The sequence below is a fragment of the Ixodes scapularis genome, unplaced genomic scaffold, assembly GCF_016920785.2.
Source record: "Ixodes scapularis isolate PalLabHiFi unplaced genomic scaffold, ASM1692078v2 PGA_scaffold8__174_contigs__length_109621045, whole genome shotgun sequence".
Lineage (NCBI taxonomy): Eukaryota > Metazoa > Arthropoda > Arachnida > Ixodida > Ixodidae > Ixodes > Ixodes scapularis.
Window position 1 is genome coordinate 52,563,942 of NW_024609883.1, and position 16,645 is coordinate 52,580,586.

Consider the following 16,645-nt stretch of genomic DNA (forward strand, 5'->3'; position numbering starts at 1 on the left):
TGGGCCGACCACAGCGACGCTTTCGATCGCTCACGTCGCCAATAGACAATTGCAAGCAAGGCCGTGCACTTGCTGCCGGCCTGTCTCTGCTCGTGAGGACACATGCTCGTGGAATTTCAAGCAGCTATGTTCACGCGCAAGCTGCACGTGCTTGCACTCAGCGGGCAACAGTCGGGGCGCCAAGCCGAGTTAAAATAAAGCCCCTCTATCCTGGGAAAAGTGGCGCCATTCATTGTTATGAAAATGCTCGAGACACGTGCCGCGCGCAACTTCTGGGAAGAACAGGACGTCTTAAATTTAGCTCAGTGCTGCGCTGCGCTGCCATGATCTTCATGAGGGCTGCATGTTGCACGTGGCTTGTGCATCGGCGCACCTTGCGCTACTTTTGAAACATGAAGGGGCTTTTCGTTAAAATATCGCCACCGAGGGAATGGAAAAGCCTGATGACAAAATCATAAAAATTGCATTAAAAAAAAACACGCTGTCGAGGTTGGGTTTGCGACGCGTAATTCTAGTTTTTCTATATACGAGCTGTATTAGAGCTTTGAATCATTTTTTCACGTCAGGAAGGCGTAGGCAAGCAACTTTGTTATGAAGCCGATCATCCAGGAGAGGGAGCGCGATTCTCACAGCACGGTACCACCATCGCTGAAAGGGGCGAACGCCCACAACGATTGTCATCAAGTTCTCCGAATGAGGGACAGAAAGAAAGCGCTCTCTTTTATTCCTGGGATTAAGTGACGGCAAAAAAACGTCCTGGTCAGTGGCGTTGCGTGCGAGTTAGCTTGTGTAAAGTGAGAAACATTCCTACCCAATATCGATGCACGGCTCCTTTGAAGTGGTGTTTACGCAATAATACCTTGGACGCTTCTCATGTCACGCGGGGAGTGGCCTCTGGAGAGCCATCAATGTAAATAATGTCCGGCCTCAGCTGCGATAATACCCCACACACACGGGAAGAACCGATGACTCGTTGCGCGCTGCGCCCGATTTCCGGAACAATATACGGTCGAGGAAACGAAGTACTTGAGTTCTCTTATCTTCCCGTTACGACAAAGGCCGGTAATATCTCCCGTTCACCGAGACGCCGACAAGTTCAATTAATCTATCTATTATGATAACCCTCTCCTTCCAGAAACTCGCCCGCTGGAGGTCCTTGCCTCCGGGGTGCGGTAGGCGGAAAGCTCTCCAACCCTCGAGTCCACGAAAAACATAGATAACCCTACCGTTTTTGGGGGTCCAGGGGTGGCGACATCTGCGTCTGCAGCCTGGAAACTTCCACGTTCCCGCATTGTATGCCCGCCTGCGGTCTCGTATAATCTAATCTCACGCGGATCGAAGTACACAGTCCTCCGTACGTGAGTGTGTGTGCGAGTGCCGTTGGAGATCCCTCTCGCCGCCAGGCGAGGCAGGACAATACCAGCTGCCTCGCCGCATGTCTTCCTGTCGGCTGCTCTGGAGGTAAACACAACGGCTGCGGCATGATTCTCGACGTTGGATTCCTTCTGCGAGGTCCAAGAGGATGGCCAGGACAGGGAGCGTTGCTGGTCTTGGCGTCTGTCTGGTTGAGCGCGGCATGGGCAGCGCCGCTACGTCGGAATCCGCCCTGCCGGCGTCATCTGGGTGAAGCACTTTTGCTTGTCTCGCTCGCATGCGGTCGTTTGATTGAACTACGTTCCAGGATAAAATCCGGTTGTGTGTATGTTTATCCAGCATAGAACTTGATCTGTCTCAACGGGCGACAAGTCTCCCAGCTGAAGATTAAAAACTTTGCCAGTGCAGTACAACCGCTAGCCTGGGGTCTTTAACGCGCATCACACAGTAGTGATACACGACCGCACGCCGGTACGCGATGCTCATCCATATCGAAAAGGGCGGGGGTGCGAATTGAGCCATTGGATCCTGGGTTCTGCAGCGGGGGCTTTCGCTCCACATGCTCCGAGCTGGTGTGCGCTAGCCCACTCGGCCACCCCCGCCCTTTTCGATCTGGATCGTGCCAGCATAAAAGACCATTTGCTATATTACCCAGGCATCAAAGAGAATGCAGGGATTGTTGTTCCACGCGCCACATGCGCACGCCTTCCCCGTGTTAAAGATTCGAAGTAAATAACCAAAATAAATTGTAGACGAACGCGCGTGCAAGATGACATTTATTTTAGGTATTTGCTTCAAAAAAGTTACTACTACTGAGGCCAGCACTTGCGGCGCGTTGAACACCAATCCCTGCATTCTCCTTGATGCTTGTGTAATCTAGCAATATGTCTATTGTCATAAATGTTGCCTGTCCTCCGTCGACTATAAAAAAAAAAAAAAAAATTGACGTTGGCAATTGCTTTAAACTTTGTATCACTGTACAAATGAAACTGAACTGGCTTATGGTATCGTAATGTTTTTGTTTCGAGGGTTCACTTTATCGTACTCCAACTGCGGTCTCATACGTGCACAATGAATGAGTTATCTAGTTTATGATAAAACACAAGTCTCAGAAATCAAACGAATGCCAACTTCCCCACATAAACACCCTTGAACTTTACACGTTTAATCTACTCACAGGTGTACACCCTCCGAAAGTTAGTGTTCTTTAATCGCAAATATAAACGATCAGTCTTTGCCGAAATGTCGCGTTAGTGTTTCGAACTAGACGCCAAAGTATTCGGAAGTACCCGTTATTTTGTAAAAAAGTTATGAGCGATTTTCAGGTATTTTTAATGGGGAAATGGTAGCCGACAAAGCCCACGAATACATGGGGCTGAACTGCGCAAACTGCCGAGAACGGGTCCGATTGTCCCATTGCAGTTTCTTAAAAATCACTTCGAGCTTTTGAATAAGGTAACGGTTAGTTCTGAAACATTGACATCTGGTCCGGACAGCTAGCGCTACAATTGGCCGAAAACTGAGCGTTCGGCTGTTCATACCCTATTTTTGCCATGAAAAAACAACACTGGCAATGTTTTTGGGGACTTAGGCTAGGTGGCGCAAGCTACCGCCTGTTACAATCGGTAGTCGTTAACATTCATTCATCCATCCGGACACGTTCTAGATTGTGAATAATAAATTATACGAAGGAAACACGAAGGTCCTTGTTGTACGACTTTAGTGGAAAATCTTGTTTGTATGAGAAATGTATTGGTCCTGTAAACGCATATGACCAAATAAGATCTTATAATAACATATAAAGACCTACATGAGTATATGAGAAGTTATAAGAAACTGATGAGAACTCTCTTATAACGGCTTATATAATCTTATATTGATCTTATATTTTCTTGTAAGGTTCTTATATGACCTTATATATTCTTAATTGAATAATATGTGCCTATTGAACGAATAAATTTCTCATAAGAATTAGATTTTTCACTAGGAGAGTGAACGAGAAACTGCAATCTCTAAAATCGTCAGCGAAAAGCTATATTTCTTCTTTACTTTCTCGTCCTTTTACGAACATTCTCTATAAAACCTTCAGCGTAAAGGTTAGTAGTTCTAATCTAGAAATTTCGCTTAAACGTTGGCTCCCAGTTGGTTTTTTCGTCCTTAAGGTCATATCGCATTTCGCCAGAAAGATGTCTAGTTTGTTGTCTGGAAGAACTCGCATGAAGTGATGCTCGTACGCGTTTCATGTGGCAACTTGAGAGGTATCAACGCACAGGTTGTTGTAAATTTTGCTACGTTTCAACAAGGATGCCTCACGGAGCGAGGAGAGTACTGGCTTTCCTTTGGAAAGCAAATCATAGGAAAACGATATTTGCTCGCTTTGTAACCCTAGATATCGCTATCGTGGTGACCTAAATGGTACAGCCGGGGACCTGGCTGTTATGACACACTTGACTAATTTTACTGGTGAGACGACGAGTTAGCCGAGTTGGGTTTTAATTAATGTTTATTTTTTGGTGAAAATGACCATGTTGAAGTAAAAGAGGATACTTGTTCTTTGTTCTAGCTTAACCATTCAGAATCGGTTGGAGTGAAAATTTAATACAACCTGAAAAATTATTTTATGGTTTCTTTAACGAGCAGAATTTGCACGGCACTTCTATTTTAATCGTTTTCTTGTCAAAACTTTGCCAGTAGATATATTAGGATTCTTACGGAAAATACGAAAAGTTATACAATTTTGATTTAAGATGCTTAAAGATTAGTTATAATCATGAGCACGAGACATATGCTTTACATCATTACGAAAATTAGAAATCGAGAAAACAAGAAATACTTTCAGCCTTTCCACTTCAGTGACGAAGGAAGCGCAGCGGAGCTGATACTATGTGCCGTCATCTATGAGCGACGGCGGCAAACCAGACAACCGGCAGGCAGGTTGTCTGGTTGCAGCCGTCGCTCATAGATGGCGGTAGCTGTCGAGAGCGTTGTATTGAGATTTATTTGTCCACGGACGCGAAACTGGAAAAACTAGCCGTTAAGAGCTCCGCTGTAAAAATATATATATATATATATATATTCTTTTCTTAAATATACACAAAAAGAAAACAGTGCATGTCTAATGGCTGACTCTCCTTCCGATGTCACAGGCAACATCGCCATGGAGAACTACGGGCTTTTCGAAGGCGACATCCTACTGCCTGGAAATATGACTGACGTACGTACACCAATCCACAAACTTTGACGACCCCTAAAAATAAACTATCGCCGCCAGCGCAGCTGACTAAGTAGGCAGCGCGCCCGCGGCCTAACGATTATTACGCTTGCCTTCCTTGCAGAAGGCCAGGGTTCGACTCCTGGCCGCGTTTACACATTCTTGTTTACGCTGTAATGTGATGTTCTGGTAAATTCAAGAACCGTCTTGGCTAATTCGAGGTTAGAATGTTCTACGCGCCAAATCTTCTACGCCGCATGTTCCAGAAGCCCACGCGTGTACAAAATGGGCTCCGCCTGGCAAGCCGAGTCAGTCTCGCGCCAGCGCTCGATCGTGCGGTTTCGCCGACATCGACGCCCGCGACGCTCTGCTGTTTTCTTCTGTTCCCTTTTTGTTTTGGGCACAGGTTTGCCCCTTTAAACGTTTAGTTTCTTCAGTTATCATCGCCTCATCGATTGCCATTCGTGACACTATACTTTTAGAGTTTCTGAGTATCCGTGGGAGCTTTCACTATTCAACAGTAGATTGCGATCTGGCTTGCATATGCAAGTGTTACTATTATGGAGTCTAATTCCTCCCCGATTTTTCAACCCGCAGAAAAATAGCCCGGCCAAGTTTATTTCATAAACTATATTGCAACATCACACTTCGCAGAAGGCTTATTACACCTCCTCTTTATGTTTCACATAGACTTGACCCTCAACGCTAAGTTTGCATCCCATGTGATCGCAACAATGTTTTTCACCACACCGTCATACCATCTACAGCCTGTGACTGGAACCACCCTCGTGCTCCCATAGTTTAAATGCCAAATCACGTTCCTTGTAAAACAGCTTTAGCTTGTGTCATCATCTAGCCAATGCTTACCGCATCTTTTTATCAGTTATATTCTGCTTAAATTTGTGTGTAACCACTTCCTTTCATGTAATGCTTACACACTAAGAATAAATAGAGTAAAACTAAATAAAAATGAATAGATATGGCGGAATGAAACTAAGTTGAAAGGGGTTGAATTTGAATGTCATAAAATAAGCGGCTATGATCATAGAGGTAAAAGAAAACCAGTAGTGCATTGAAGACGTGTCAGTGGTAGCAGCAAATCACTGAACAAATAACTAATGCGTAAAAGTTGGCAAACTAATACTTTTTTTTTTATTTAATTTTTGTCAAAGGAAAGTTGACAAGTCACCGTATTGAGTTGCGAACGAAATCAACGAACTTGTTAAAAATAAGAAGCGTGGACACTAAACGCGTCTGAATCATGCTTGAATACAGTAAAATGTTTTAAAATTTTAAGCCGGGGTCACATTGCTCATACATCATACCATAGACAGTCTGCAAACACAAGTCATGGTTCGAATGCCGCGTGCCATGTTTCTCCTTGACCTTATTGCAATGCACCATTCGAAGCACGCATCTCTTGGCGACTAGCGTTCGAATCTGTATGCAGACTGTGATTTGTATGATGTATAAGCAGTGTAACACCGGCTTTACGAAACCAAGCAGGGTGAATAAGAACAATCACATTACAGGTTCTACTGGAAGCAATTTAGGGAAATAATGGTATCACTGCGCAGTGCTCTTCTATTGTTCAACTAGTGGTAAGCAAAAACAAACAGTGAACTGAGCATAAAGCTTGTATTAATTTCCGAGTAATATATGCATGTACGTGTACCTTTTACGTGTGCTTCAAAGGAGAGTTCTTAAAACTTTTCGTAATTATGCAGGGTACCTTTTTTAAGCTTTAGAGATTTGTTAAAAAAAGCGTAAAGGTACACTAATGCGGTTTATGAAGGTGAGTTATGCGGCCAGGGGTACTATAGTATAGGGAGTCAGTCGCAACGATCAGCCGGCGATTTAAGTAAAATTTGTTAAGTAACTTTTTAATTAGAGAAAATAGACATACGTTTCTAAGGAACTTGCTGAGCGTCATCAAAACCCCCTAAATCAGCTCTTTTTAGAAATACATAACGCAGGGGAAGCATTGACGCGTCTCTAGGTTTCGGTTCCTTATCGGAGCGCATCTCTGCGCCCGCGGTCCTGCTCTTCAGTGGCTAAGACACGCAACACACGTGCACCCTAGTTACCCCAGTCCGGAGCCGAGGGGGCGGCTTCGCGCCGCGACCCCCAGGGTGCAGGACCGCGGGCACAAAGATGCGTTCCGATAAGAAACCTAAACTGTAGTAAAGTGGAGAAGAGAGGGGAAAACCTAAACCCATAAACGCGTCCAAACAGAGCGTTTTTTCAGAACGCCGTAAAATGTTACGGCTGTCCTATATCTTCCTAAAAGAGTTGATTAGTGGTTTTCGATGATGCTTAGCAAGTTTCTCATTGGAACCATATGTTTATATCCAGTAATTAAAACGTTAATTGCCAAATTATACTTAATTAATCTACTGATCGTTACAAATATTCGCCTATACTATGTCCCCTTGGCCGTGTAACTCACCTGCACAAACCGCATGAGTGTAGCTTTAACGTTTTTTTTTTAAAGAAACCCGTAAAGCTTAAAAAAGAAACCCTGTATATCAAACTGAAATGATAGTATATCTGGAGCGTTAGTTGGCTGTTAGCTTTCTTTTTAAGATGTGATGCAACTCAATTTGATGTGTATGTTTCGTAGAAGAGAACAAATAAAGAGCTATAGACATGATTTTATCAGGTACAATTATAATAAAAGTGACAGAACGAATTTTAAAGCAAACGCTGTGAACAAATATAATAAATACATATTTGTTTTCGAAAACAATATTCACATGGTTCAGAATCTCTGGAAAAACATGGAAAACACAAACACTTTAACTGCCGCCCAGTTAGCATTCTTTCTGTGATGAACTTAATATAGAAAACGAAAGATCAATATAAAATTCGATAAACTTTCTCGATATAATTTTTATAGACTGATGGAGAATATGAGGTTTTGAAAGCATACATTCTACTTTTCACTAGATCTTGGCCATTAATATATGTATACTTATGTACTTCAGCGTATGTACTATCATAACTTATTAACTTCACTCATGTTTTTTAACCCACGTTACAGAAAACTGTTAGAGAGGCCGCATAGTCATGTTTGAATTCACAATGAAACAAAAAAGAAGTGTGGGAAAAGCTATAGAAGTTTGGAGCTATAGCAGGAGGCTATGTTGGAGCTTAGGTGCCAAAATAAGTAGTCCGTTGCAACTCAAGAAGGTAGGGCGAGGGTAAGACGGCCGGGAAGGAGGAAGCAGACGGAACGCTGGAAAAGAGAGGGGGAAATCTTCTTCTTTCTTTAGCATTCCGTCTGCTTCCTCCTTCCCGAACCGTCTTACCCTCGCATTACCTTCTTGAGTTGCAACGGACTATAAGCACATATGGCACGCCCCAGCGATGGACTTAGAAATAATTTATATAATCCCACTAACAGAGGGGAGATAATCCAAAACAGGGCATTAAGGTACAATATATTTCAGACTATTCTTTACATACCAGTGTTAAGCCACTTACAACCGCGTAGGTCCCCAAACCTATACAACTCGCCGTAAGCTTTCCGACTGCTCCTTCTTCATAAGATATATCAAAACACTGATAAAAACGTCCCTGCGCTACACACTTGACCAAGTTGCTGCCGGAGGTGACCAATGTGTGCAAAAGTAAATATATTCAGGATTGACCTTAGTTTTTCGCGAACTTCACACTACATCTTGCAATTGTAAAATTAAATCTTTCTGAATGAGATTGTTGCAAAAATTTACATCGTACGTTTTATGAACTTCTCAAAACTTTTGAGTAATTTTACGAACGTATAGTGATGAGGCTTAAATTGTTATTAAGCAGTTTGTACCTGCCACTGTCTTGATTGTATGCGCACGCCATGCTTTTTTCCTACTGCTTTTTTTTTTTTTTATAGAATTGTGAAATGATATTCCCCCTCCCCCCCCCCCCCCTTTTCTTTAATACCTGGAAACCGGCCGGTAACCACGGTAAACAAATCAATAAATACATATTATACGTTCTAGCATTATCTCAGTTATACAACACTTTAACATTTAAATTAATGATTTATGCAGAAATATTGGTGATAAGCGATATGCAACATAATGTTCAGCTTTAGTGCTGCTTTGTTTTAATATATATTCAGGTGGTGCGTCAAATGGTCCTATGTATATTAAAATATTATGCTTTTAATATTGTCGTCATCATAAGGCGACGACTCCAATCGTCGTCATCATAAGATTCCAATTAGTTGGAATCAACTGGAATTGGATTAGAATCGATTAGAATGGACGATTGGAATGGGAAGGATAATTTTCTGAAGCTTCTCCGGTAAGCTTGAATTTTCCCGATTTTCCGCTAGTTTTTGTGTCACGGATGATCCTATTGTAAAGGAAGCCTCAACCAGTACTCCACGAAGATATCGATGTCATACTTGTAGAGCTCGTTTCTACTCAAAGTAGCAATACCTTGTCAGCTCTACTGGCTGCATCAGAAAATTCCACTGCAGATGCTTAATTATCATACGGGACCACTGTCCCGTATAATAATTTTATGTAATAGCATCGCATCCTCTAAGATGGACATTTCCACGTATCCCTCAGTTTTTCGCCAAGACTTGGAGAGTTTAGTTGAAAGTTGAAACTGTAGTCCATTTTGTGTGAAGTGTGCCGACTATATATAGCCATGCTAATTTGTACATTTACATTTGATGCTGTTGGTGTGCTTCTTCTTTCATCTTCTTTTGTGCGCCAATGTAAAGACCCGCGTGGTCGTTTTTGGACACACAAAATAAACATTTATATTTATTACTCTTATTATTATTATTACATTGATTTTCTACGGTGTCTAGCAATTACAGAACCTGAATAAGCTGCGTACGATCTGTTCCCTAAATATGGGAGGATACGTAGCCTCGTAGTCATAGAGCAGACGAAATCAGATAGTTTGAAACGTTTGAAACTCAGCTGGTGTGTTCGAAGACAGTTTAAAGGAGTGTACTGGGTGAAGTCAGTAGAGAAAATCTATGATCTTTTATTTGTAGTTTTGTCGCTACCAGTGAGGTTATGGTTACTTCGTAAAGTATTCATAGCCCATGATTGGAGGCGAACGGCATAATGAAGGTTCCTCAGTTGTCCCATTTCCTATTCGAGCTTGCTACCTTAGATAACGTTTGGGCGTCACCTGGGATTTTAGCGTGCACGGCAGAATAAGTTTGACGGAAAGCATCGACCTCGTGCTGGAGGCCAGACATACGAAAGAAATACCCTGCCTTTCTCATTCTGTTAGTGAGCGTAGGACGTTTTACTTCTTTACATTGTGTAAGATGTTTCATGTATTTTATCTCGTTCATTAAAGAAAAAAATGAAACCGGTTACCTTTCACCTTTCTTTTCGAAAACACCCTGTTCCGAAGTAGATTATAAAGTTCTATACATTTTTGCATGTCCCATTCAAATACTTAACTGCCCATGGTTAGTAGGCCAGATACGCATAAAAAGAATTCAAAAGAAGTGATCGAGAGTTAATTAATGATACTAGAAATATTCCGATCGATCAAAAATTATAAACACGCGTGCCTTATGCATTGCTGCGGTCTATATTTACTCTGGAAGAACTAGTAATAGGGCTAATTGGTCAGCGTTAGGACGAAAAAAAAAAGAAGACATGTCCAATGTAAAAGAAATGAACTATAGAAGAACTTGTAATTGATCTGTGATCTTTTGATGGCGCCTGTGCGCGTCCTCTTTCTTGTGTCGGTTGTTTTTTGTGCTTTATACTCCCTAACCTATATTTTATTGTCAACGGGAGAGATTCCAGACTCGTAGCTTTCACCAGTTTTACGGTACCCGCGTAGTTCTACCATATTAGTACCGGATGCTAAGAATTAAAAGCGTAGCTCGCGGGACTTTTGGGGAATGTTCTTAAGCCGCGGCCTACGCTCCTAGGCGTGTTAATTTGATTCCTTGATAGGAGGTCGTTCACTGATTGACACACGCAGAGGACTGCCGTGACCAGCGATACTGCCCTGTGGCCTGACGGAGTGATACCCTTTGTTGTCGAATCCAGCCTGGGTAAGTTTCTTCCGGAAACGTCGCATTGTACCTATACTAATATTTACAAAATGTGGGGCGTGCGTCCCTATATTACTGCGCCGCAAGTGTGGAATAACGTTGACGGCGGAACGAGCACACTAAAGCCGGTGTCTCACCGCTCGTACATCTATAGCTTCCTCTAAACTCACAAAGCCTGGCAGTTCGACGACGGAGCCATGTAGAATGCCTGGTCGCAGACTTGGAGCGCGAGGATCTGGTAGCACATAGCGTGAAAGAGCCGTTTCGCTGGGAACCTGGACGTCAGCGCACAGCTTTCGCAGCGGCGACGACCCGAAACACACGTGTTCGCTCGGGAGAAGTGTGTTTCGGCGTCTCGCCGCAGCGGGGCGCGAGTCACGTGGCTCTCCTCTCATCCGTCGTCTGCCGCTCCTCCTTTTCCCTTTCGGCGACCGCTTCTCGTAGCGAACTGCCAGGCTTTGTCGGTACAGAGAAGGATATGGTAGATCATACAAAAGGCACGGTGTTGACAGCAGAAATGATAGCAGAGTGATGCGCGGACACTCCTCGAGCATCTACGAGGAAGGCTTGCCTCACCAGGCATACCTGTGCCCAAAACATGTCTGCAAATATTTTTTTACATGACCAATGTTACACGAGACTAAATTTGCCGCAAACAGTGTCTGTAGGCTGTCTTTTGCACGATGGATTACCGGCGCGTCCGCGGCTTAAAGGGCTATCCTTGCTGTACGCGACTTTTGTCGTCCCCGACCTAAAAACTCTCTGCGCCTTATATAGAAACTCACGCAATCCGGATTAGTGGCGAGGCGAAAGCTCGGCGGGCACTTATAGGACGAGAGTAGGATTTTTGCTGTGGGCGAATCAAGTCGTGTCCTGTGTGAATAGCCTTTACCATGCGCTAACATATCGTCATCTGAGAATGTTGTTTCGTTGTCAAGTAGCGATTCATTTTTTTTTGCTGCGTTGTTTTTGACGTTTAATTAATTTTGTGACATAAAATGAAGAAACGAGGCGCGGTAAAAGTTGTCATTTTGCTTATATTATATGGCGTTCTGCAGGGGTACACACTCTGTAGCGTAAACGCTGCATAGTCGGCAGTATATGTCGGTTAGAATGGAGCTTAAAATTCGAAATCCACATTTTTTAGTAGAAAAAAAAATATTAAACCGAGGCGAGACTTTGAAAGCTTAAGGATATTATTTAAATATAAAAAAAAAAGAGAAAGAACTCTAGGGCTTTGTTTGCTCAGGTAAGCTAGTATAAATTCCTCCCGCAAACACTTTCCCACAAGGGCATCGAGGAAAAGTGGACATCTTGAATTTCTTATGGAGAGTTTGTTTCACACGCACTGGCACCGTTTGAGTTCTCTTCCAGAAGGCATCACCCTCGCAGAGTGTCGCACGGAGAACCGATCCCGAACGAACTTGCGGAGTACAAACTGGTGCTGCAGCCAGCTATGTTGTTGTGGCAAGAGTAGCAACCTCAAACAAAAAATATCGCCGTGTTGTTCGACATGACAGGCGGCAACACGAAACAGTGCAGTCGCTGCAATGTTTATATTTGCGATGACTTAAACAACTCGATTGTCGTGAAGATATTTAGAGACCTCGTATGTTTCCGTCACAAGCTGACAAAATAAAACAACTGTAAGGAATAACAAAAGTGAGAAATTTTTCATGGTAATAAAACACGAGACTCAGGAACACAGAATGGGACGAACACAACACAACGTCTCAAACACAGCTCTGAGCTGTGTTTGAGAGCTGGGTTTGAGACGTTGTGTTGTGTTTGTATCCTTCTGTGTTCCTGAGTCTCAGGTTTTATTACCATGAATCATCACCAGCTCGCTTGTTTATGAAGTATTATTGAAATCTTTCAGTTCTTATAACATGTTTGCAATGAGGAAAACAATATTTATACTATTCGCGCGGAAGCTTAAGCAGTTTTAAGCTGAAACCACGGAAAGGATGCGGTTTCAAACTATTCTGTTGGAATCTCCAGCAATACGTTTCGCGGCACCTTCGCTTTCAGTCCTTGGTTGCATAAATACGTAGCTGTGTAAGCTCTTATTTCTATTGAGAGCAGTGAAATAAAAAACTTGCTAGAAAAAAAAAAAAAAAGAAACAGAAAAAGGAAAACGAAGGTGCGGAATAATTGGTATACGTAAATGTGAAACATACTGATTTTATTAAAGCCTTGGTTAAAATCACCATGTTCAGCTCACTCGGCTACTAATTGGATGCATCACAAGTACTTCTGGGCGAGTATTCTTGACAAATGTCGGCTCGGGAGTTCACAATCGGCCATATTTCGGTGATAACTTCTCACGCGTATACCTATGAGCTGTATCTGGCGCATTTTATCCTAATATTTTTTTTTCGCGCCACAAAGCTTCAAATAATTAACCTATATATGCGGAGCGAAAGTTCGTCTGCTCGTTGCACAGGGGTTGCGATTATGCCAGAACGCCAAGCTCTTATTGGCTGATTGAAAAAAAAAAAAAAAAATAGTGGGTAGACCTTAAGGCGTCTAGCCTTGTGGGCCACTCGCTATCTCCATTCAAAGCCAATCAGAACTCGGCGTCGCTCTGACGTCACCACAACTCCTGCGCAAGAAGCAGACGACTTGCTCTCCGCATAGCCACGAGAAAGATCTCGCTGCCGCTGATGCGTTTTTCCCGCGCCTTTTTACTCATTGCGTAGATTTCAGCGACTGTACGGTAACAAAACAAATCAAAACTTGCGAAAGTGTGGGTTGTCAATAACCCGCCCCCTCCATGAATTAACGGGAAGTCACAATTTAAGCTCGCGTTAAATCCCGTCTCTCGCGGGACGCGATTTTTAGCAGAAAATTGCGTCCCGCTTCGTAAGAATGCAGTTCGTAGCAGATCAGTAGCTGACGATTTCCTGTCGTCTGCTGTCGCACATCGTCTGCCTCGCCTGAGCGATGCACGACAGGATCGCATTCTTGCGAACGTTAGAATCTCTCGGTGCAGCGAGTGCATGCACTTTTGGAGTGCGGGTCGGAACGAGCTCGCTGCACGCTGCGAGTAGGCACGCGTGGGCACGAACTCGCTGTGGTAGGCTAGATGAACTCTCTGACGTTACGGCACTGCGGTGGCTCTGCTCTCGACACTGGCACACGCTTCACTTCCCTGGAATCTGGTTTCTGCGAACGCGCTCACCTGGTGGGTCCAAACGCTGACTTGTTTGTACATATGTAGTGCATTGGTCGAGAGAGTGTATAGAGTCGCGCTTGCATACGTAAAACACGCGAATCGGAGTCAGTATCCCTGTTCCCTTCCCTGGACGAAAAACTACCTGATTTCACCAACCGCGACTGGTGTCGGAAATATTGGAACGTCTTTTGCAGATGGGTCGTGACAAGAAGGGCGGGGGACTCTTTCGGGTCTTTGGGAGGGAAGTCTCCGGATAGGGAAGATAACTGTAGGAAGCACCGAGGCTAAGCTGAAGAGGCAATGGACAAGCGTTGGCATACGACAAGGCCTCTATTAACTTATAGAAAAAAAGCATTCAACACGTAGAAGCAGAATATCAGGAACACTCTTATTTATTAGTTCATTAAACGATGGATTTGATTGCTGTAAAGGTTTCTAAGAAACACTTACAGATTAAAAAAATAAGCACACACAGGGCGTACCATATTTACAAAGTGTTCACCCCCTTTCTCAAAAAAAAAAAAAGTTATTTTTACCTTAGCAATAAACTACGCATTCTCGAACGCTCATTTTCCGCCCTAGTGTAGAGCTTACGGTCCGGACAAGTTGCCACTGTTTCGGAGCAAACCGTTCTCATATTTAAAAGTTATAAGTGATTTTCTGCACATTTCATTGGGAACATCGGGCCTGTTTTTGCCAGTTTTCGATTAATGGCGCCATTCAGCTGTATGTATTCAATATCTCGGCCGGCCGCAATTTATCCCTTGAACATTTCAGAAAATAACATTACTTTAGAGCAGGGATGGGCAGTATTTCAAATAGAAGTATCTTAAATACGTATTTCAAATACTTTGTGTATTTTGCATTTGTATTTAATTACAAATTGGGTAATGTATTTGACGTGTGTATTTAAATATTAAAACGTGGGTATTTCAAATACAATTGTAATTAAATACAATTTTGTGGGCGAAAATATATCCCTCAAATTTTTTGTCACTGTCCAGAGCAGGAAGAAAACTACGTTCTGCACCGAATGCAGTGTCTCTCAATCAAGCACAAGCGTTTAGTGACTGTGATTTCGGCGCTAGTCCAGGGCCAGAATAGTGACGAAATTGACGTTCACAGGAAGACTGGCTAAATAAGTGCCTGTGACAACTTGTGATGCTTTCCAGCCTTATTTCCATCCATATTTTTGCCTGGAACATTCCAAATGCGCGGGTCGTCCAGATTTTCGTAGCTGGTGCGAGTTGCAACAATAAAAAAATCTCTAGCTAGTGCTGCGCGTCTTGGTCCTATCGGTTCTTTGCAGGTCTATATAAAATGTAATCGACAAAAAAAGCTGCTTGAAGCTCTGTACTTTTTTCACCTATTACGTCCAAGCTGATTACATTTTTTTTTGTGATTATATTTCTATTACGTTACTAGAGCCTCGCACACTAACTCCCGAGTGTGCGATGCAAAATTAAAACGAGATACCCAGAAACCCGTTGCAGGTGCCCTGAAGTCGCTGACGCAAATTTTGAGGAACGTATTTGGAAAAGCAGTTGGAGGAAACCAAATACATTTGGTTGTATTTGTATCTTGTACTGAAATGCTTTTTTGGAAATGTAATTAGATGAGTAATTAAACACATTTTTGACGAAGTATTTTGTATTTGTATTTCGATACATATTTGCATGTATTTTGCCCATCCCTGCTTTAGAGTGACATTTAGTTTTAAAAAATTGGCATTGCATGCTTCGTACCGCTAGCGTTATATTTTTGCGGACAATGAGCGTTAGGCAATAAATAGTTTATTTCTGGGCTAATAAAGTAAATAAACCCTGCAAAGTTTTTGGGGAAAGCCCATTTACGCTTTCTGCTTCGTGATTCGTTTTTCTGCCTTCTCATCACCTGATGCAGAAACCTCATTGGCTCCGGAGCCACAATGAAATAATCGAGGCCCTTTACGCCCTGCTTTTCTTCTGCTGTCAGTGCACACATTTGTTTGATCGTATAATTCCTTCCATATTCCCACGGATTTATATCTGTTATGAACCGCAACTTACAATTAAATACTCAAACCGTAAAAATGAATACACAGAAAACAACGACGCTTTTGTTGCAGGTAGGAACATAGCCGCCATCGAAGACGCCATGAAAGGCATCGAGTCGCAGACCTGCCTTCGTTTCGTTCCCAGGACCACCGAGCGAGACTACATCACCCTCTTCAAGGGACCAGGGTAAAAAGACTCCATTTTTGCAGACGCCATTTTCGACTTAATTCTGTTTTACCGCTTTGCTAAGCTCGTTTGGATGACGTCCTTACATCGTAATGGTGGACTACGCCACATTTGAGCGTGCTGTTCACCGCACGGGCTCGTAGCCAGCTGTCGTCTGTTGTCCTTGCGCTCTACCAGCGTTCTTTCGTCCGGAGCCGGCTCGGCTGCAGGAAAATCGCGTAGAGCAATCGAAGTCACTGCGACGTCATCACAGATAGATCGAGCGCGTGCACAGATTGAACAAGACTGCTGCAGGTCATCGTCCGGTCCGGCCTCGTGACCAATGAACGCGTCTAAAGACGCTCGGCAGAACTATTCCAAAAGCACGCGCATTCTATAGTTGGCGACAGGTCAAGAACCAAGTGGAAGCTCCTCCCACCTCTTTCCACTTTAGCAGAGCGAACGCTGAGGAGGAGGCGACCTCCTTTCTAGCTTTCGCTCTGCTAAAGTGGAAAGAGGTGGGAGGAGCTCCTTTTCTATCGGAACTGCTGCGTCATTCATCCGAGTACGCCATTGTTTGCTCACGTACACTGAGCATGTATTTGACACGAGGGGCTTTGTCAGCGTTCGACGTA

General features: G+C 43.3%; 1 protein-coding gene across 1 annotated transcript in view; it reads left to right on the forward strand.

Moving 5' to 3' along the window:
• Window positions 1–1,088: 1,088 nt before the first annotated feature.
• LOC120838512 (astacin-like metalloprotease toxin 5) overlaps window positions 1,089–16,645 on the forward strand; it is a 58,647-nt gene continuing 43,090 nt past the window's right edge. Inside the window, exons 1-4 of the mRNA XM_040208466.3 lie at window positions 1,089–1,623; window positions 4,521–4,588; window positions 10,559–10,631; window positions 15,917–16,031. Coding sequence (XP_040064400.1) covers window positions 1,482–1,623; window positions 4,521–4,588; window positions 10,559–10,631; window positions 15,917–16,031 — 398 coding nt within the window. The 5' untranslated portion in view covers window positions 1,089–1,481. The remainder of the gene's footprint in view (window positions 1,624–4,520; window positions 4,589–10,558; window positions 10,632–15,916; window positions 16,032–16,645) is intronic.